At 45.3% G+C, this 22,228-nt stretch overlaps 1 protein-coding gene across 1 annotated transcript in view; it reads right to left on the bottom strand.

Moving 5' to 3' along the window:
• Nucleotides 1-250: 250 nt before the first annotated feature.
• Nucleotides 251-22,228, bottom strand: part of LOC119466032 (trissin receptor) — an 80,363-nt gene continuing 58,385 nt past the window's right edge. Inside the window, exons 3-5 of the mRNA XM_037726526.2 lie at nt 8,584-8,811; nt 4,165-4,445; nt 251-3,437 (exon numbers count right to left, since the gene is read on the bottom strand). Of these exons, the coding sequence (XP_037582454.1) occupies nt 2,367-3,437; nt 4,165-4,445; nt 8,584-8,800 (1,569 nt within the window). The 5' untranslated portion in view covers nt 8,801-8,811 and the 3' untranslated portion in view covers nt 251-2,366. The remainder of the gene's footprint in view (nt 3,438-4,164; nt 4,446-8,583; nt 8,812-22,228) is intronic.

The following is a 22,228-nucleotide window of genomic DNA, read 5'->3' as shown; positions in this document are numbered from 1 at the left end:
AGGCATTGTTCAATGTAATCCCTCGAGCAGCGTGGTTTCTTGGTACCATAGTGGCAACTAAACCTATGTGACATGACGGTCATCTCTCCAGTTCACTCAGGTAGCTTCATTAAGAGATTTTACAAATCCAACATCTGGTGCCAAAAACCGGACACTAGAAATAATTAATTTCAACCTGCAGCCTGGCCTATCACAGGCCAGAACTCGCACAATTATATACATAAAATGAAAACAGTACACTGGGTTGCCACGTTATGTGAAGACAGGCCATCGTTTAATAACCTCGCAGAGATATAGCATCATGTACGGCACGACGCACGTGGACATATTGTGAGGCCCTTGAAAAGTCTGTGTTGCTATTAGCCATTGGCAAGCAGCAAAGACCATGGTACATCAGTAAAAACCACATATTTCTGTAGATATAGATATCGCGCATTCTGTGCGCTATATGTACAGACCAGTGTGAACCCTGGGGGCCTTGTAAAAATACTGCAGGAACCGAACTACTGAATGTCATAAAGTGAAACATGAATCTCTTAGCTGACCACCTTAGTAGTAGCACAATGTCTTACCCTACTGAAACTGGAACTGTTGCCGTCGTCGTTTGTGTCAACTTTTCAACTTTTTGAAAGCGTTGCACGTTTTCGCGGTTTGAAATTTGACCTGCAAGTGGTGCCGTATACATCCATATCATTAGCCGTTTGCTTTGAAGATCATCGTGCCATCAGAAAGAAAGTCGTCATAAAACATCAGTGCTGCAATGTTCGCAAAAATCAATACGCTATATTCGCTTATATCACCGCGTGGAAAGCACTGAGCTAACATTGCGCGAAATCAATGTGGAATTCGCGAATGCTGGAAGTTATTGGCTACATAAGCCAATACAAAAGCAGTATGGTAGGTACTTACAAATCTGTCAAACTGTAATAAACAATGCAGCGATAACCTTAGTGGACAGTAAATAAATGTGGTAAGTATGCGCCATCTACAGTTCTCCTTTACATAGGCAGAGTACAGAGGATCTGTGTATTCTCGCCCCAATTTGCTGTCAAAATTCTTCATTCACTTGGTCTTGACATAAGGCCACAATCGATGAACAAGTCAATTCGATGATGTTTACTTCCGATCATTCAAAGCTTTCAAGCACCACAGTCACCATATGAAGGATGTAGGAAATGTGAAGTGGCTAGCGCAAGAGGTGACGTTGATCTCAGTTGCGAATGTGGTGGGAAGCGTTGACTAGGCCACCATTGAGCATCCGGGCTGCGTATATGCAGGAGCAGTTTTTCAAAATTTAAATGCCAGTGAAGAGAGGAGACCACTGCTTCAATACCTTTACATAATACGATCTCTAAATGTCGAATCGATCACTGAAAAATTAGTACAGACCGCTGAAATCAAAGCTAGGCTGCACATCACGAGCGACTAGCGTTCATTATCATAAGGTAGCGCCGTTCGGTAGCGACGGACAACGCACTTATATTCAATTAAACTTTATTGCCCTGCTAAAGAAGTTCCGGTGCCATTTCCAGGTCAGAGCGTCCAATGAGGAGCTCTGACAGGGGTGTCTTCTTAATTTCTTAATGTGAAATATCGGTATACATTGTCAAGATCTGGAAAAATCCCCGAGAAACGCTTATTTTCCACAAAAGAAAATTACATGTTACACGAGTCAGAGAAAGATTTTTTGAAGCTATAGATCTACATCGAAGTAGGAATTGGACCTTTCTTGGTCCTTGAGAACACTTTATGCTGACACCACTAAGTGACCACAGATCTAGAAACAGTGAAAGATGGCACGCGAGAAAGACGTGGCCAGCGGCGCCACTGGATTATAACCGAAGAGGAAAACATATTACTCCAGCGAGACGTCTGCACCTCACTGAAAGGTAATCTTGACTACGCTGTTTTACGCACAATTTCAAGCAGGTCCATAAGGTTGGTTTACCTGTCAATGAATGTCAGACCATCATGCAGGTAGAAAAATTCCTGTTTTCTCCTGTTCTTTTTCACATTACTGAACCATTACTGAAAAACTTGGAGGCCTACGATCTTAATTCTAGTACAAAGTTATGCCAACTTTTCGGCCTCGCGAAAAACACAACATCAACGTGATTTCTGTGTTCAGTGCACACCTTGTAGGGATTCACATGGCATTTACGAGCACGGCGCAAAAAGCTAATCTTCAAAAGTGTACTTGCGGAACTTAATACATGTTTACATAAGAAAGTTCGAAGGGTCCGGCAAGCTTCCAAAAGAATAATTATACCGGCGCACGATTAGCCAGTCTCATAGAGCACATTGAACAAAATTCATAGCGAGCAAGTAATATTCGGAACATTGACATTAAGAGGGTGTTGTGGCAATCACAAGTGCTGCTGCTGCATGGCTTGCCGATGTCCATGAACCAGGTGAGCCGCCTGAGGCGTCCCCTGGCTCACATTCGAGTTGAGCGACTTGGACATGGCCTGGAACGAGGACCGGCTCTTCGACCGGAACCTGTGGTTCCGGCAGAACAATACGTCGCCCATGCACTGCCGGAAATTCTTAGAGAACAAAGCGTAGAGAAATGGGTTGATTCCCGAGTTCAGGTATAGCACAAGGTTCGTCACCACGGTCAAGATGGCGGCTCCTGGACTGGAGCCATTGTATTCCGGCGACCAGTGCTGCCAGAGTTTGCGTGCGTGAAAAGGCAAGTTGCACAGGGCGAAGCTAAAGACGACGGCCACCAGAAGACGAATTACTTTGCGCCGCGGCCTGAGCGCTGACGCTGCTGCGCTGTTGGAGTAATAAAACGTTTTGACGGGAACCTTGCGAGTCGTTGGAGCTTCCACGCTTCCGCAGCGGTTGCAGCCCGATGTCCCTCTGGTCACCTGGTGGCCATCGGCTATCCTCTGTGTGGAATTTGAGTAGGGCACGGTCAGCGCAACTGTCGTCGTTGAACAAGGCTCCTTGGCGCTGCTGGAGGCCGTTACGAAAGTTTGAGCATACTCTAATTTCGAGTCAACCGGAGGTGGTGACTCGGAATCTTCATCCGAGCAAGACCGCCGGCATGGTGGTGGTGTTCCCGCTATCCTTTGCTGTGAGTGTGACTTTTGGTGACACAGTGTGGGGTTCAGTACGAGCTGGTGGTTCGTCTGGGCGGCGATGTGGTTTTGTGGTTGCGACACAATGGCTTGACTGTGCCATAGCTGGTAGCAGATGATGGCGTACAGGACGCTAATGATGATCAGAGGCACGAGGAAGCAGACGACGAAGTTCACCAGGTCGTACGTCTTCGAGTCGTAAAGCGCCCTCTGGAGCACACAGAGGGCTTCGCGCTTGTCGTCCACCACTGCTTCCACGGTGCCGTACATCACGATTCGTGGGCTGCAGTAGGCAGCACTCACGAACCACACCGTGACAATGGTCACGCGAAGCCGGGTCATCGTCACCACCTGCGGTCGCGTAAGAAAAACAAGCTGTTATCCCAGAGCATACAACCCATTCAAAAAAAAAAAAGAGCTGTGTCACTATATGCGTTTGTGTACTGCATAACTCTATTTAATATGGGAGACAACGCTGCCATTACACGTGCACTTCCTTTTCAACGAAAATAACAAAAACAGTATAAATATGGCCACGTTGCACTCCCTCCCCATCATCCCTGCCCCCTGATACTCCCATTGCAGCTCAGCAAAGCAAGGCGTGCTCTGAATAGCCTTCCCTCGGCCAGTTAAAATGATGCGTTGCGAGAAGTATTGTCCGTAGTACTCACATGCCTCTCATATAGGTTTACCTTTACCTCTCATATAGGTTTTGCAATCTCACCATCGCAAGAGTAGTCACGGTTCCAATTACCTCGGCTACAGTTTCCACTGGGTATAGACAGAAGGAAAATTACAAGGAGAAGGCGGGTAGCTCAGCCAGTTGATGGTCCTGTTGGATACGTTGAAGTGTGTATTGAAAACAAAATATTTAAAAGATAAAAGAATAATAAGAGAAAGATAAGAGAAATATAACAGAAAGGTATGAATAATCTCATATAGCCGTCTACTACAATGCAGCTCTGACACAACATGATATCAAGCGTACCACGGAAAAGTTTGACATGCTTTGAAGCCTGCCGAGCTTTTCTACTGCGAATTGTGAACCTGGGATGAGAATAATAGATATCGCACTCACCTGCTTGTTCAACATGGGATGCACAATGGCCAGGTACCTCTCCGCGCAGATTACGGTGAGTATCAGGATGGACGCCGTGTAGCTGAGCCCGTGCACAAAGAAGTACATTCGGCACAGGAAGTCTCCAAATACCCACTGTGGGGTGAGGTAGAAGAACAGGTTCTGGAACACGCAGAACATGGCCACGCACAGGTCGGCCACCGCCAGATTGGTCAGAAAGAAGTTGGTCGTTGTTCGCATGCGCCGGTTCATGATCACGACACCAATGACCAGCAGGTTACCTGCAAAGAGAACGCGCAGGACAAACAGATTTTGTTTTATAGGAATCCGGAGACATTTTCCGGGCTAAATGCTTCATATCAATCATATGGTGCCTTCGATTTGGGGCGAAAGAAGAAGGTACACACGCGCATGCGCAACTTCTACAGACACTCGGGTTGAACTGGAAACTATCAACAAGAACCCTAAAGCATTATGGGGTTTTACGTGCTGAAACCACGATCTGATTAAGAGGCACGCCGTAGTGAGGAACTCCGGAAATGTGGACCACCTGGGGTTCTTTAATGTGCACCTAAAGCTAAGTACACGGGTGTTTTCGCATTTCGCCCCCATCGAAGTACAACCACCGTGCTCAACAAGAACCCTATAGCCGTGTTTCAAATTGATATTGTCCAGTGAAAAACTATTTATTGGTGCATCAAGAATGTTTTCATAATTTACACAGTGAACATTATTTCAAGTACCGTGGTAAACTTGCTTACACATGTTTTCTTAAAGCCTTTGTTTTGCGCGTATAATCGCTTTTCTCGCAGGACACGCCGGTTCATTCGGACGAGCGCTAACGGCTTTCGAACGAGTGCAAAACTATGCTGCGGGCATTTTTCACCTCTAATTAACCTCCGCACTTTTAAACAAACCACTGAGACCGCTGATGACGATGATTATAGCTATTATTATTATTACTATTATTATTATTTCTTGACATCCCCTTTGGAGCGAGATGATAACAAATAGCCTGCTTGAGATAATCATATAATCTACACATGCCTGTTAGTCTAGCATTTCAGCTACATCTCCTCAGTATTTTCTCTGTTCCATTGTACATTTCACTATGCCTGTAACCGATCGGGTCCTATCTATCTATATTGTGCTTGTTTTCCACCAATATTCTAAACGTCGCTTGCTTATCTCGTCTGCTGACCGGTTAAGGCTTGCATTCATTTTGAATGCCAGCGCTTCTGGAAAGTGGACGTTACCTACTTGTCTCGCTGGGTGAATACCTTCGCATTTGATTAGGATATGCAGACTTGTCTCCGAATAGTTCGCTGCAGCAGACACATGCCTCATCCTGTTGCAAATATTTGCTCCGGTATGTTTTTCTCCTTAGGCAACCACCTCGAGCCTCAAACAGCAACGCACTGCCCTTTGTGTTATCGTACAGATTTTCCTTCCTTGCCTTTTTTTGTCATATTTTTACATCATCACGGTAGTTATTGTTTCCAACCTATACATCCAATTTACAGTTGTTTCTCTTACTTTCTCATTTATGGCTCACGGTTCTCTAAATACATTTTCAATTACCCTCTACTTGCTTGTCAATTTTCTATACCTCTTCCTCCATGCCCTGTCCAAGCTTTTCAGGTCCAGATATTTTTTGCAGTTCAGCCACCAATTTTTTTTTTCATCCATGTTCCTGAATTTTCTTTCGAAACTCATTGTGCTCTGCGCTTCTCTGACTTCAAAAGACGCCCAACCCATGTCACCTTTCATACCCTAATTTGTAGTTTTACTGTGGGCCCCCACAACCAAATCGGCGCATCAACCTTTGGTTAACATCCAACCCCGACAAGATGTCTGGTCTTAAGCAGAGAATAAGATACGCGAGCGTTACCATTGACACCATTCCTCCTTTCCAAATTCCTCTCAGCATCTCACATTTATTCTAGACTCAAAGTGTTATATTTTTCATTATTGCTACATTCGGCTTCCTTTGATTATCCTAGTGGATTCTAGAATGGGTCTTTCCTTCGTTTATGTGTACATCCAGGTATTTATATTACTTGACCATGGTTATGATTAGCTGTTCACTTGATACCACATCATTACTGGTCTCCTTATTATTAATCCAGATGCCTGAGTGGAGCACAGCAGCCTCATCAAGTGAAGAAGGTATTGCGGTTTCAGTAATGCTTCTCGGTGTTTCCTGCTACGGGAAGTTACTTGAGAAACATGCCTTCCCTACAGTGCATTCGACTAGACACCGAGAGCACCCAGTTGCAAAACGTTTGCTCAGGAATCGTCACGAAATGTGAGATGGAAGTGTAGTAAACACTTAAGTCGAAACGTGGCGCTCTCATCTAATGTGCCGGAGACGACTCATCCCATTGTAGTGGAATTCCGAGATATTCACCCAGCCAGCACTGCAGGGAACATCCGCCTTCATGAAGCACAGCGGCTCAATGCTGATTGGAGCTTTTATTTATGAGCGGTTGAGATGCCTCAAGGGAGGTTTCCAGTATTGTTGGGGAAGAAAGCGGGCAAGATGTGGAGCATGGATCATTAAACGCACGGGTAACATGACAGCGTAGAGATGGAAGTTTTAAAGGGGCCCTGAACATAGTCCGCGGGCTTGGTAAAATAACATAGTCCGCGGGTATGCTGCTGTGAACATCTCAGTCAAGTTTTGCTGTCGTACGCGGTGCGTGGAGCTGGCAAGCAGAGCACGAAGTCACCTGTCTCTCAAACACCCTTGTTTCAGCCGAGCCATGATCCTCACTCTCTCCGGTGTGCTTTATTGCGCAATGAAGCACATTTCAATACGCGGCTGCTATTCGTCGCTGAGGTCGGTTACACCGCGGCCGCCGCGGGGTGCCGCCACGAGTCCACTGGCTAAGCGCACTGCGGCTCTCTGAGGACGACCACGTTTGGCTTATGTTTTACACGGCGTAGGCACCAAAATCGGAAATTTCAACTGCGCGCCACGGTGAAGTTTTGAAGGCGGAGCGTTGTGGCCCCGCCCCACTCCGCCGTAGCCTTAAGAGTGCAAGGCATTGAAGAAGGAAGGGGGAGCACATCGGAGGCTGTGTTTGATTGCCAATAACTCCGCTTCTGCTGAACGCATTGAAGTACTTTTGCGGTAAAGTATTTCTGAAATAGCATATTTTCACCTCAAATGTCCTCCTCCACTTCAGTAAAAAGTGGTTCAGGGCCCCTTTAATAAAGAGAAAGAATATAAACTTGGCAATAAGAAATGCTAGATTTGAAAGCCTAAGCCGCTGAAGCAGCCTAGGTGACTACTCGGCGCCACCTCGCTTTCAAGGGGAGGCAATTAGAAATCATCGCCTGAGTCAAAGTGCAGAGTCGAGTAGACGGACGTTACAGAATATGGGGGAACTCGTTTCGTCGTTAGGCTTGTGCTTAATTATCGCTAATCGAAGCCAGCAGCATGACAAACAGGGCGGGACCCCACGAAAGCACCAGCAGTAGCCGTCAACTTTGGCCTGTCACGAGTAGGTGCACCACCCTTCTTTTCGATCTTTCATTATTTGTTTCTTAAGTTGTTCGTATCGGACATTTACAAAGTACATGGCTGAGGAGAAAGGAAAAAGTACACTTTGCTGTGAACTAGCAGTCGTCCCTTCTCGTAAACTGGATCCAACAGTGGCAATGCAACTTGAGAACATAAAATGGAACATAAAACTTACAGTACATATTTTTATATTGAGCCTGCGAACGCTATTTTTTAATTGAAAAGGCAAATTGCGATTGCTAGTTTTCGCGATTTTTGGCACTGCACAGTTGGTCCTTGCATAACAGAGAAAAAGAGGAACCACAAATATTGCCCCATACCACTGTGCTATTGGTGATAGTCAGGTAGTTCTAGCTGCAATTAATTTACTAATTGTACACATTGCCTTTACTTGGAACACAGCTGACAAACGCTAAACTATTAAACTCAGGCCGCTCGCAGAATTCTTGCTATGTCAGGCGCAGCCTCAGACGATACAATGACACTCGCATTTTGCCATTATTTCTAACACTATTCCAGCTGGTTATTAAATTGGATTAGTGAGTCACGTTGTGATGGTTTTAGCACCAAGAGGCAAAGTCGCAAGAACGCAGGATCGACATGTGTTCTTAGTGTTTTTATGTTTGCTCTTATCTGCTAGCATTAAAAAACCATTATAGCTAAGACTGTCAAGTCATAAAACAACACGTCCTGATAACGAGACCTTTTCGCTAGCCATCTAAACGGAACGCTCAAATCTTGTATTCACAAGAAATAGCCGGCTATACTTCCTGGCTAAATCCTCAATCACCACTGCTATCAAAATTACCAGCTAACCAATCGGACAGCTGTTGTCCCAACATATGGGGGAAATCTACTAGGAGACGAAGTTCGAATAGGTAGGCGCTCACCGAAGAAGCAGCAGCAGAAGACCATACTGTAAGCGATGACAAGGACGACCTTGACATCGCGGCGATCGAATATCCAGCCATCCCCTGGTTCCTCCGCTGATAATGGACAGCAGCTGTCATTGAGGAACCCGGGTAAACCAGTGCAATTTTCCAGCAACTCGCTTGGAGGCAGCGTTGAATCTAGCCCGGCGAGCTGCTCCCGACAAGTAGTGTCCATTGATGAAGCTTCTGCACAGGAGAAATAGATGAGGTTCACCACTTGAACACTGCACTCGCTAGATATCATATATATGGAGTGTAATTTTAATGCGAAGCATTCTCTGGCCCTACTCAAACTTTGTTGTAGGTAAGTAGGGTCCTGTCTCTCCTCGTTTCATAGAAAGAGAATTCGACGGTTGGTTCGAACCTTTGACACAGAACACAGTGTAGCATGATGCTTTAGCCATAGGACATGACCACACGCGTGTTTCTCTCGTGCCAACGTCAACCAGCCTACATTGCGAGACACAACTTATGAACGGAACACAACACGCCATCTTCCGGCGATGGTCAAATATACGAGCCTGAGCATACAATACCACATCAATATAGGCATTTGTCATTACACTGACAGCCATGCTCCCGGCAAAGAGCAGTCCCTTCAACAAGCTATGCTGAATAAAACATTGTACTACCAATATACCGAGACAGCAGTCGGAAGTCACCACTCAAATACAGCTGCCTACCACGTGCAACATCACTCAACCCCGCTTTTCAACAGATCCGTGCAACACGAGTTACGGAGTAACGACTCCAGGAAACATTTATTCCCACGGTTAAGCAAAATTACGGGCACTCAGATTAACTAAAAGTAGCAACATCAGACGCATTGCATGTGCACTGCGTGCGTATTAAGGCAACGCACACTTTATCAAAGGTAGCATAATGGATCCAACTGCAGCCGTTCGCAATTGGTCTTCTCGCAGGGAAAACTGTGTGACGTACTTGCACGCGCTAGTTTGCCACGGTAATGCATGGCTTTACCTTGCACCGCAACGAGCAGGTGTTGTAAATAGCAGAAAAAAAGAACATGCTCACAAAGGCGCATGCATAATTTTCGTTTCCGGATCTTTCATCCACCAGGGACCCCTAACAAGGCAATGGCGCGAACTGATTATAGAAACGCCACATGAAGCCGCCAAGCCAAGAGGTTCTGACAAGGGGCCACTTCATCTTGCCGACCTGACGGAGATAAAACTGCCTGCGGAACGGTACATGAATAATGCACCTTTGTATAGATGCCTATGCCATGGCAGGTAAGGACTGGTCTTTGACGTTGAGTCTATGATACGGCTATGATGGCCTCACAGGTGAGACGTAAATGCTCAATGCAAGTAGTCAACGTTGACTGAATGATTTATGAATGCGGAAAAAGAAAGTGTTATATCGTCTTCAAACCAAAACCAAGTAACCGGAATTATTTAGGTTGGTTAGGTGAAAGATAAGATGGTGATAATCACGGAGACCTTTTCACGTGCTTAATTATAAATTTTTCGCTCAGTGGGACTTGCGTAACTCTCCTTGGAATTTTTTTTAATGTGCGTAAATTAGAATTCGCTGTGAAACGTATTCGCCTCATGAAGAACGTTTGACGAAAAGAAAAGCAATTTTGAATGCAGGCTCAACAGTGAAGCTGTGATGTTAACATTTAGCAGAGATGGTTCCAGCAGTCAAATTTGCATCCCTTCCGAGCAACGTCAGTGACATCCAACGCAGGCATTTTTTTTTTCCTTTCAGAAACTGCAGAGCAAACGAATCATTTGCATGGCGCAGTTTTGTGCTTCAATGCATAAAACGACGTTTTGTTAAGAAAGTAACTGGAACGCCAATGCATTTCTGCGCAAAGTTCGGGAAATAATATTTCGAAGCTGGTGTCATCCTGAAAATTCGTTCCAAGTGAATCCGCCTTGCGAACTGCAGGGCTAGAATATTAAACTGCAACATGGGCCACCAGGTAATTATTTAAAAACCTAATAAGTGAATTTTTATTAATTAGTCGATTAGGCATTTGAATTTTTTGCGCAAGTAATGTCCGTCTCTTCGAGTAGACCAGCTCATGAACCAGAATTGTGCTATCTGCCACAGGCAACCTTTAAACTTTATTGAGTGTTCGCTGAAACATACTGTATGTATACACGTATTTCTCACAATAGCTTCAATTGAATATCCATATCTTCTTTTCTTTCTTCCATCTGATTTTCATCTCTGATACCTCTTCAATCCGGCGCTGTTGATATTGCCGTTCTTCGTCTTCACTACTGCCGGTGTCTCCGCCTTGCTACAAAGTCCGCCTTGCGAACGAGGCCCCACACGTTCACAGACTTCATCTTCTTCAGATTAACGAACACGCCCGTTTCGTCGGACGCGCTCCGAGGCCGAGACTTGGCCATTTCGTCCACCTCGATGGGAACGTTTACTATCTGTCCGATTATTCGAAACTTCCTCCCACGTACATGAGGCGTCTGATCCGCATGAACAGAATCCGCGGGAATGTGAGACGCTCACGTATTATTTTATTGAGTTTGGGCAAATCAGGCGGCCTGTCAGGGGAACCAATTCTGGTTGAACGCGACAAACGAGGAACATTGCCTTTAGAAAAGGAAGCCCTTGCCCATAAAGCAAACTGTGAAGGTAGGCACGTCCTCTACGGGGAAACTCTTCGACGAACCCGGTAGCAAAGTGCACCGGTGACACGTTTATGGAGACGTTTATCGAAACATGGGACGAATGGTATTTCGTTTCGCCTAGCCATATACAACTTTCGCTGTAAAATCACTCATAGTAGCCCTGTGCATATCGCACGGCACAATGAAACGAACATATACGCGCCAAAATAGAGCGAGAGAGTTTACTAAGACGGTGGATTATAGCGTGCGCGAAAATGCAGATTTAGATAGAAGGCAACGAAAGGACGAAGTAGCCGTGGAACAAAAGACTGTCACACGATGAGAACCTTCACCGTGAGGGAGAGACGTGATCAAGCGCCAGCATTAGATTAGTTTCGTTTAACGGAGCGTAAGCTCGAAAATCCGCCTCACTCTTGGCATTCAGGCATCACCGTACGATTCTCTCGTTCTTCACAGGTGCTGAATAAGCCGCTCACGGGCATTTCGCGTACATTAATCTCTCACTAATTAGCCCAACTTAAAGCTCGGCTGTCACTCCGTGCCGCTACTCGTGACAGACAGCGTCCCGTCGCACGGCAACTCCCTTAAGCTGGTTCCATTTCCTGACAAGAATGTGTAAAAAAGCGAAAGGAGGCGCAGTTAATGCGAATCATTACTCCCGAGTCAGTAACAGAAACAGAAGTGCGAACAGACTTTCACACTGGCTTATAGTCTCGCATGTGGAAAGGTGAAACAACTATTTGTCAGCCTTCGGCCTGTATTGCAGAAGCTTGTTAAATGGCAGTCCGCGCTACAGACTTTGCTAGAGGTAGGCAGATGACAAATTTCCGTTTGGTGAAAACCCCTCGGACTTGCGGATTTTTCACAGACCACATTAGGCATTGCGGAGGTACCGAAAGGTAAGATTGAGCCAGAGCTCGGTGAGGTGTAGCATCGAAAAAGCAAGAGGAAATTAATGTCCCCGGCCCCGCCAATGAACGTCATGACTCTTCGCAGGAAGCCTCTGCTGCACTAATTTATCATCTGTCGGCCCATTCAAACGCTTTTCTTTATAATTACATTTTTGTTCTTACAGCCCCTTCTGACTATATTGCTTTTAGAAATCCGAGACAAACACCCTTCGAGTATCTGCTTTTCGAGCTCTTCTTCGCTACACGGGCTTAACGTCTCTCTTGGGCTTCGCGTACGGTTACAGCTTCATTTGCTTTAGAAATAGGGCACAGTGCTTATGGAGACGTCACAGACAGCGTCCCGTCGCACGGCAACTCCCTTAAGCTGGTTCCATTTCCTGACAAGAATGTGTAAAAAAGCGAAAGGAGGCGCAGTTAATGCGAATCATTGCTCCCGAGTCAGTAACAGAAACAGAAGAGCGAACAGACTTTTGCACTGAATTATAGTCTCGCATGTGTAAAGGTGAAACAACTATTTGTCAGCCTTCGGCCTGTATTGCAGAAGTTGTTCAATGGCAGTCCGCGCTACAGATTTTGCTAGAGGTAGCAAAATCTCACTAGCGGTGAGGAAAGAGTGTTATGCGAACAACTAAAAATATTAGACTGCATAAGCGACGCGCCTGAGTGTAAGGCGGTGATTATTATTATTATTATTATTATTATTATTATTATTATTATTATTATTATTATTATTATTATTATTATTATTATTATTATTATTATTATTATTATTATTATTATTATTATTATTATTGTGTACGTGAACACGATCATAAAGAGCAGAAACAAAGAGCTAGCTGGCAACTGGCCATCTGGCGGGGCGTCGCGCCCGCCGGCACTAGAAGGAAACAAGGTACATAGTGAGTAAATAAAAGAATATAATAACAGGAAAGGGTGTTGCGAAAATTACTGCAAGCAAACTATAAACAGCATTCGTCAGAAATATGCCATAGGCCTTCCCCTATACGCGTTCCCCATAGGGATGGCAGACACCGCAGCCTATATCCGCTGCGCTGACAAGGAAAGCAGATGTTATACCCTTTGCCAATGACTACCGGACCATGTGCAGACGCTCTGACTATCCGTCCTGCTCAACCAGTTGCACGACCTGCCTCTGCCGGAAGGCAATTATGGGGCATCGAAGGGACTCATCATCAAAGCAGAAGGCCGTGCAAACATTACCGCAATGTTTGCAATCCACAAGCCGATGCGAAGGTATACATTAATGTGAATGCTCTTCCTGGCTTGTACAGCGAAGCAGTTTGTGGCTAGGGTACCGGGGATCTTTAATGTGCGCCAGCAAAAACTCAGGTCCCGCGCGAACGCGCTCATGGCACTGGTCGCGTGTTCGTCGTCGTCTTCTTCCACAGCCGGCTCGTCGGCGTTCCTCGGATATGCATTTTGAGCAGATTAGTTATCAATATGCACCATTTCCAAGTTCACTTGACTCCCAGGTTGATAAAAAAAGTTTCTCAAAGATTTACCGCTGTGCGACCCACGTCGGCCATGTCTACGTTCGCACCGCCCTCTCTTTGCCGGCGTTCCAAGCGCTTGTGTATCTAGTTTTCCAACCTAGTATCTAGTTTTCCTGTCCTTCCGCTCTCCTGTGGTGGCGGTGCCGTCCAAACGTCACTAGGGAGCCTACATGCAAGCGCTGTTCAGCGCTTGGATGTACGCTCCTTAAACACCACGCGTGTCTATAGTTTCCTGCGGCTCCTTGGGGCAGCGGTCGCGTCGTCTACGCGAATGTTTATAAACAAACACACAAAGACAAGTTGCCGTTCTCCATTTTGAATTTCACTTCTCTTCTGTCGTCGTAATGGGGAGGCCGCGTATAGTCCAGAGTCCGGACTTCCGAGGGGCAACGCGCCTACTTGCTATGATTAAATTATGGGGTTTTACGTGCCAAAACCACGATCTGATTATGAGGCACGCCGTAGTGGGGGACTCCGGAAATTTGGACCACCTGGGGTTCTTTAACGTGCACCTAAATCTAAGTACACGGGTGTTTTCACATTTCATCCCCATCGAAATGCGGCCGCCGTGGCCGGGATTCGATCCCGCGACCTCGTGCTCAGCTGCCCAACACCATAGCCACTGAGCAACCACGGCGGGTCGCGCCTACTTGCTAAACGGCTTCGGTGGTCATCCATCTTCATGGAGTGGAACGGCTCATGATTTTTCTTCCGTTTTCTTTATTTTTTATATCTCTAACTGTGCTCTTTCTAACCCAATTTCTCTTAACTCTTGTAATGGTTAACATTCGCCTATGGTTAAAATCCCTGCCTCTTCTCTCTTTCCTCTCTCCTTTCCTATTTACAATAAAACTTGCTTTACTATGGACACGTGCATATGTCGCTGAAAATGGTCGAAAACAAATTTTGTGTTTACCGCTGCTTTGTCCTCGCTCAAATTTTGCAGAAAGGTGACAGTTTATGTTGCGGATTATGCAATGTAACAGTTGGTACAGTTGCCTGCCTCGTTTTTAGGAATATAAATGCGACGTTGCATTCGTCTGTGGGCAATCTAGCGGCCACCACAGTGGTGCTAGCACAAACTTGTGTCGCCGCCTGTCGGTGGTTGCGGAAAGCAGGAGTTCTGAGAGCGTTACCACGTGTTCCAGTGTAGCGACAACCATCCCGCGACAATTATCGTGACAACCATCCCGGAACGGCTGCTTTTCGCAGCTGTTACGGGATGTTTATGTCGCCCCCTGTGGGGGCGACATAAGCCTGTGCTATAGCGCAGCCTTAGCGGTAGCTAGCTTTGTATGTTTGTCTTTACAAAATGCAACTTCGCAGTTTTCTTTTAAGGCGAAGCAAGTAACTGTGCCAAGTGTTACACTGAACAATTCGTACCATAAAATGCTATCGATCTACGAAATTTCAGAAAGATAAAGCAAGGTAAGCGCAAGATCTTTTTTCTGCAATTTTCAGCGAGAGACACCACGTCCCTGTACATTTACGCATTCTTTCTATGCGCAAATGCTATGATCACTTAGGCACCAACGGCAAAAAAAAAAAAAAAATTACACCTAGTGCGGACCGAGCAAATATAGTAGCAATAGAAACCCAGCGGTGCGCTTCAGACAAGAATGCGTGCGCGGAATTTCCCGTGCCAATTGCCTTCGCGATACATATCACAAAGGCGTTTCGGCGGCAGTCACCTGTATCAGCCTTTGTGTCACCGCTTTTGTGCGAGTTCACTCAAACTCGCTGCCAACGCAACACCCTTTCATTCCGATGCTGCAGCCAACATCTGCATTTTTTAGCGATCGCAAATGTAGTTTCGTCCCTGCTCGCCTTGTTCAAAAGCGACGTACTGGCTGCATTGTTGGGAACTGTAAAAAAGGAACCAGCTGAATTTTTAATCTTGAGAGAAAATATCGATACCTATGGGAGAAAGTGGCGGAAGGGAGCGTCTCCCGGAGCCAAAGCATGCGTTTCTTCTGGTGCCGAGGGTATCAGTTGTATAGTCGCATTTTAGACAGAAAGTGGAGTTCGTATAAAAAAAGGAAACAAGTGAAATACGGCAGTTCAACTCACCTGCCTTTCATCTAGCATTCGCCGTCGCTGTGTGCAATAGACTCCCAGCGTATGGCTCTGTCGACTCCAAGCATAGCATTTCTTTTTATCCGGAAAGCTGTCTCATGGTAGCTTCCGTGCTCTTGCTAACCCAACAACTACACAAATGAGTTCAGAGACATTAACAAGGCTTAAAATGAAAATGTTTGATAACATAGGCATGGAGAAAAAAGCTATATAACAAACTCTGCGCGTGATATCTCAAAGCGACGAGCTGAAGATAGGAATAACAGAACGGGGAAATCAAAGTGAAAATAGACATAGACACGACGGAAGGGAAATCAGAACTGACTACGGTAAGAAGATGACATAATATATAAAGAAGAACTTGAATAGTGCCACTGATAATGTCAGAAATTGGAGCCCCGAAATCTGTTTGCCCTTGTCGCAAAAATTTAGGGACGAAACTTGGTTTCGCTGTTATTTGCCCTGCGCATACAAAGTATAAAGAGGCACTGACGTGATGATGGATGGCGCGAAGATCGGTGCTCTTGAAGGCTTCACAAGAAGCGAGGAAACTTCTGGGATTATATCGATCCAGAGGGTGACGAACGACATCAGACAAAGCGTCCCCCCCTTTTGCTTCGCGGTTGTGTCAGCGCATACACGCGCATGTCTCGAAAATGAAGATAGACGCGAGTAAACTCTACGTCACCTGGCTAGGCCCTTGAGAATTTTCTCTTTTTTTTTTCATTGCTTCGTGCGATACGTGGCACGTTACCGTGATAATTCATAAGTTCGGTCCTCTACGCATGCGCCGACTCTCCGCGCAACCATGGTAGACATGCTGAGACATATACGTTTTAATTAAATTAAAATGAAATAAATTCTGGGGTTCGACGTGCCAAAACCACGATATAATTATGAGGCACGCCGTAGTGGGAGACTGCGGGTTAATTTTATTCACCTGAGGTTCTTTAACATACACCCAATGCACGGTACACGGGTGTTTTTGCATTTCACCCCCATTGAAACGAGATATAGGTTTTAACGTATAAGGTGATCGTACACAATGCTAGAGCGTTGAATTCAATGAACGATTAATTAGAAATAGACGTTTAGAATTTAGGGCGTTCCTCATCGCCGACGCATCACCATCGCTAATGCTGTGGCGCCACCTTTCAGGCGGCAATCAAAGCACTTTCTCTGCTCGCATCAATCTCTGCAGGTCTAGCAGGGTCAAAAGAAACCGCTAGTTTTAATAGTAACAACGACATATGGCTAATTCTTTGTCCTCATTGAGATGCAGCCAAGCGATGGGTGATTTCTGAGGACATATTTTGCTATTTATTTCTTCCTATCCCGACGCCAAGCAAGTAGCAAAAGTAAACTCGGATCGAAGCGGGCGGACTGGGCTGGTCTGCGCGCTGCCATGTTGTAACGTAAGGTAAACTTACTGTAGTCACCATTGTAGTCACCGGTATGATACGTGCATGCGCAGTGGGCTTAGCGTATTGTGTATCACGGTAGTGTATCACACAAAGCTAAATCCCTCTGTTGTAGCGTGAACATACCGCCATTCGTTGCGTTGCGGATGGTGAACCTGTAGGCCATGCGCTCGCTCCTGTATAAGACGATGACTACTGCCAATAACAGGTGATGTAGTTCGCGGTTATTAAATTACGCTTAATTCCACCGCGTCAAGATTCAAAATGGAGAAGTCTGGAGTTGAAGCTACCAGACCGACCAGTTGACAACGAAGCAGACAACCGCTTTTCCAGTGACACTGACAACGGACGTATGAAGTATTAAATAGCTTCAAGTGTCAATGCACTACATGACAAATATTAACCAGCATAACAAACACAAATGTAAGCGAAACGATCAATTGTACTACGTGTTAACATACATGTTACTATATTGAGGCGCCAAACTAAGACAACACTATTTTGCACAGAACATCAATCGCAAATCGATACGCACTAATCACAAATTATTAAAAAAATTACGCAAACGATTGAAGAAAATGTAACAAGGGGAGATAAGTAGCATTAGCAAGGATTGCAAAATACTGTTAACGAAAATTGGCATTTAATTTTGGTAATGAAAAAGCTAGACCAGCTAGCGCATCTCAATTCGCTGTCTCCGTCTCTACGTGTGCGTAAATGCGCGTTTATCACTCTGCCTTTCCATTGAGATTCAGACCTGTACCCTGCATCACCAACTTCGTGCGTAGTAGCGACAGCAAGAGCTTGTGTCAGCAAATTAGCAGCAAGAGGATGAGGTAGCGGCTACGGCAGGAGAAAAACCGTGGAAACTGTCTCGAACAGTAACCAGAGCCAGCTACGCACTCCAGAGAAGGGCACCCATAGTGAAACCCTGAATTTTTTTTTATCGTTATTCCTTTCAAACCTACAGCGCCATAAGATATCGTAGTGACGGGGTTACACGAAGATCAACATGAAGCGTATTTGCAGATGGAGAAATGAAAATAAAGCAGTATACTATGCAGTGGAGTTAGAAGTCTGCCGCCGTGGTCTCCAGTCAGGAGGAAAACAGCACGAAATTCCGTCACGAATAGTAGCACGAATAGTTTTACCTAATTTTAATTAAAGGAGTGGAAGAAATATAGCCAAACAGAACGTAAAAAGCTATGCGCAACGCCATCTATGAGACAAAACCCTCATAAAAAATAAAGAGCTATAAGACACAGCTCGCATATCAGCAATGTTACTGCGAAATATCAACTTGACAGAATGTTTCGTTACCAGGAACTACAAGATTTCATTATATATTTGCGTGCGTGCGTGCGTGCGTGCGCGCGTGCGCGCGTGCGCGCGTGCGTGCGTGTGTGTGTGTGTGTGCGCGTGTGCGCGTGTGCGTGTGCGTGTGCGTGTGTGTGTGTGTGTGTGTGTGTGTGTGTGTGTGTGTGTGTGTGTGTGTGTGTGTGTGTGTGTGTGTGTGTGTGTGCTGTCACCTTGCCTGACACGGCCAATAGTTTTCACTACAGCAACCGTTTAACTTGCTCAAGAGGGTGGCGCACGTGCTCTACCGCGTTACCACATCCGTTGCAGCATTACTCAGCGAATCTCGGTGTCCAACAGGTAACGTTACTGCATCAGGACGGCAAGTTGGGCCAATTGGTTAGGATTCATCGTAAGGTGCATTACACGACATTGTGTTCACAGGAGAGCCAGTGTCTAAATGCACGGGCTGTTCAGACCTTAGCTGCATATCTCGAGCGCTTAATTCTGTACTACCGTCTCACTTGACGCATGCGCTGCGTTAGCGACCTTGAGGTGCTTCGCGACGACGGCTTGCCAACGCTAACCCGCGAAAACTACGCCTCTCTTTCATCTCCGAGTTTCTTTTCCTTTGTTTAGTCGTCAGATGCAGAGCACATGCAAGTCGCTGCGGTACGCAACGCGACTCAATTACCGTGAGCACAACATTCCAGGCGTGGAACACAGGCGCCTGCCGGGTCACCTCGCGTGGGATGGCCCGGTCTGGAGACTAATCGGGCACTCTATCGTGCTAATGTGTCATCGTTCCAACGCTGGAATTCACCCCCACACAGACAAATTAACGCTACCCTGTAGTCACCATGGTATTTCTGCCGTGGAGCTGGAATCCTAACAAGCGTACCGTTTTACCTTCTTTTCCTATTCCCCCTTCCGCTAACACAGGCTAGTGTGCCATCTGTTTGGATAATAATGTCTCTCCGTTTCATTTCTTTGCGCAGTGACAACAGGATGTCAGCAGCAGACCAATAGTTACTCTGATAAAGTACTTTCGAGTACTATGCTAAAGTGCTAGAGTACTTTCACTCGTAGAGAGCTATCTACATTCCTTTTGACAAGAATGATCGTACAAAAAGCGCATTCAAGCAGAACTAAAAAATAATGTACGTTGGCATTTGAAAATCTGCCATGAGTTATTCCAAACCACATAGCGTTGTTTCAATATTTGGATCACGCAATCTGGCATTCACCTACACAAAAGTGTCCCGAACTGCAGGAAGAGACGCAATATGGATGCATTGCAACAAATGTTCTCAATACGTTCAGTGCTTCTTCACTTCCCGTTCTACGGGATAGCTTGCACGAACTCTGCGCCGCATCTGTGCTCGACAAACCATCTATTTCTAATACCTGTCTCTGACAGAACTCTAGCCGCACAGAAGCCAAATAGATGCGACTTCTTTAAAGCGAAGGGTGAAATGCGCGCGCGTTGGTAAAGTTGTGCCTGTTTCTTTGATTTAATGTGCTGCAAAGTGTAGCATAGTTTTAACTGCACTCAGACCTGCTTTATGGCTTTTTCTGGTATTTATCTTTGTCGTTCAACTTCAAGAATATACTTCAGTCGTCGTCGACAATAGCGTCAGCGTGCACGCAAACAACTGGCACCGAGGTGCCCCGTCCAAATGGAGAATCTCAGTGAACTCGTTAGCTGATAGCTCACCACTGCATTCATCTTTCGGGTATCGATACACATTCACAGCATTGCCAAATGAGATACTTTCACCGAAATTAAATCAGGACAAGTACCTCGCGATCGCCCTTTATCGACGCTAACACGAGTCTGCGCTGTAGTCTTTATTTACATTTTTTTGGCAACTCCTAGGTCTTAATCACGAGGACAGCACATCGATCCTGTACGAGGCAATGTTGCAGGGCGTCAAGCTCTCCAGTGAGCATGGTGTTCCGTCTTTCTTTAATTGAGCTGTCCATTGAGCCTGTGGCGCTCGGTAGGTGTAGCCATTCTTTTTGAACGTATAATTGATAAGACAATCAGAGAAACCGAAAGATCGACTGCTTCAGGGGGCGCCAGCTTGGCAAGGAGACTCAGTAAAACACAAAACAAGAACATTTGCTGGGCTCAAACTTTGTCTCAGGTCAAGAATAATAAAATCATTGGAAGCGCACTAAACAAAATTAACGCTGACGCCTTCAGTCATTGTCAAGTCCCATGTCGTGTGATCGATTGCACGTGGCTATTCGGTGCCATGTCATAGACTGCAGGCGCTTTCTTTCTTGGTCTCACTGTCTTTCTTTTTCGATTTCTTGTAGTAGATATATCAAATCCAGTTGAAACAACCCTCTTATTAGCAACTCTCCCGCCTTGGGTAAGGTCCATTATTTGGAAATAAATGAAATTTTGAGGAATACAGCAAGCAGTAAATATCTTTACCCATTATTCAATAGTTACTTCATCTGATCTTATTACTCAATTAGCGCTTACCTTCCTTTTTACTTTTCCCTTTTCCATGTCTTTGTCTCATTTATGCATTTTAACGTACTCAATCCAAAAGCCCTATTCCTGGTACATCCCACTGTCTCTGTACGTGCCACGTTTGAGTCTTAACGACAATCACGACGACGGCAACCCGCCTTTATGTGTTCTTTATATATATATATATATATATATATATATATATATATATATATATATATATATATAAAGAACACATAAAGGCGGGTTGCCGTCGTCGTGATTCTTGTATATATATATATATATATATATATATATATATATATATATATATATATATATATATATATATATTTCTCATCGAAAATATCCTTCGGTTGCCGTAGTGCTGTTGGAAATACCTAAACTCCCGAGCAGACAATCAGTGTCAGCGTGCACAGGTTCTATCTCCACCAAAAATTCCGTGACCATTCACAGGTCTCTCTTTAAAGGCAGATGTTTCGGGAACATGTTGAACTCGACACTGCATCAAAATAGGAGTACCAATGAACATTCACGACAAGATGTCAAACCATATACAACATTTGAATAACGTTTATATTTAGTAACTTTCCTATTATTGTTAGTGCGGTTGGGACGAATCCAAGTAATCAGAAGGGAATAGGTTTGTGCATGTTGGTTATTCATCGTAAAGGAACTAACACGCAGTAAGGACAAGGAACAAGTCAGGACAAGGAACAGGTCGAGACAGTGCAAGCGCTTGTCCTGTCTCGACTTGTCCCTCGTGCTTACTGCACTATGTTAGCTGTATTACCGAGTAATCAATAGACGACCCTCGCATCCCACACAACGGAAATTCAACATCCGAAGTCAAAACGGTAGCCCTCTGTGCCTACGTGCACATGAGTGCAAACTTCATTTTCCATGACGCGCCAAAGCAAAGCCTTCTTGGAGCGTGTCACTCCTAAAACGCGAACGCGAAAAAAAAAAGGAAGAAAAAATGGGCACCCGCATTTACCGGCTGGAGTGGCAAGTCCCTGGTCATCACTTCCAGCTTGCGAAACTATTCGACTGTCGCTGAACAGAAGAGCACTGTTTGATGCACTTCGCAGCATGTACGCCTTCGTTAAATACATTCGTCTGTGCTAGTTTGACTCCACCTGGCATGAAGGCAAACGAAGTTCACAGGAGTTTTTAAGTCAGCGACGATCAGCAACTCTACGGCAGAAGTTGGGTTCTATTTTACCCCACACACAAGAAAAACTCTCGGTTAAGAGAGAGCAAATGCTCAGCG

Source organism: Dermacentor silvarum, chromosome 10 (assembly GCF_013339745.2).
Source record: "Dermacentor silvarum isolate Dsil-2018 chromosome 10, BIME_Dsil_1.4, whole genome shotgun sequence".
Lineage (NCBI taxonomy): Eukaryota > Metazoa > Arthropoda > Arachnida > Ixodida > Ixodidae > Dermacentor > Dermacentor silvarum.
This window is presented reverse-complemented; position numbering and strand designations above follow the sequence as displayed.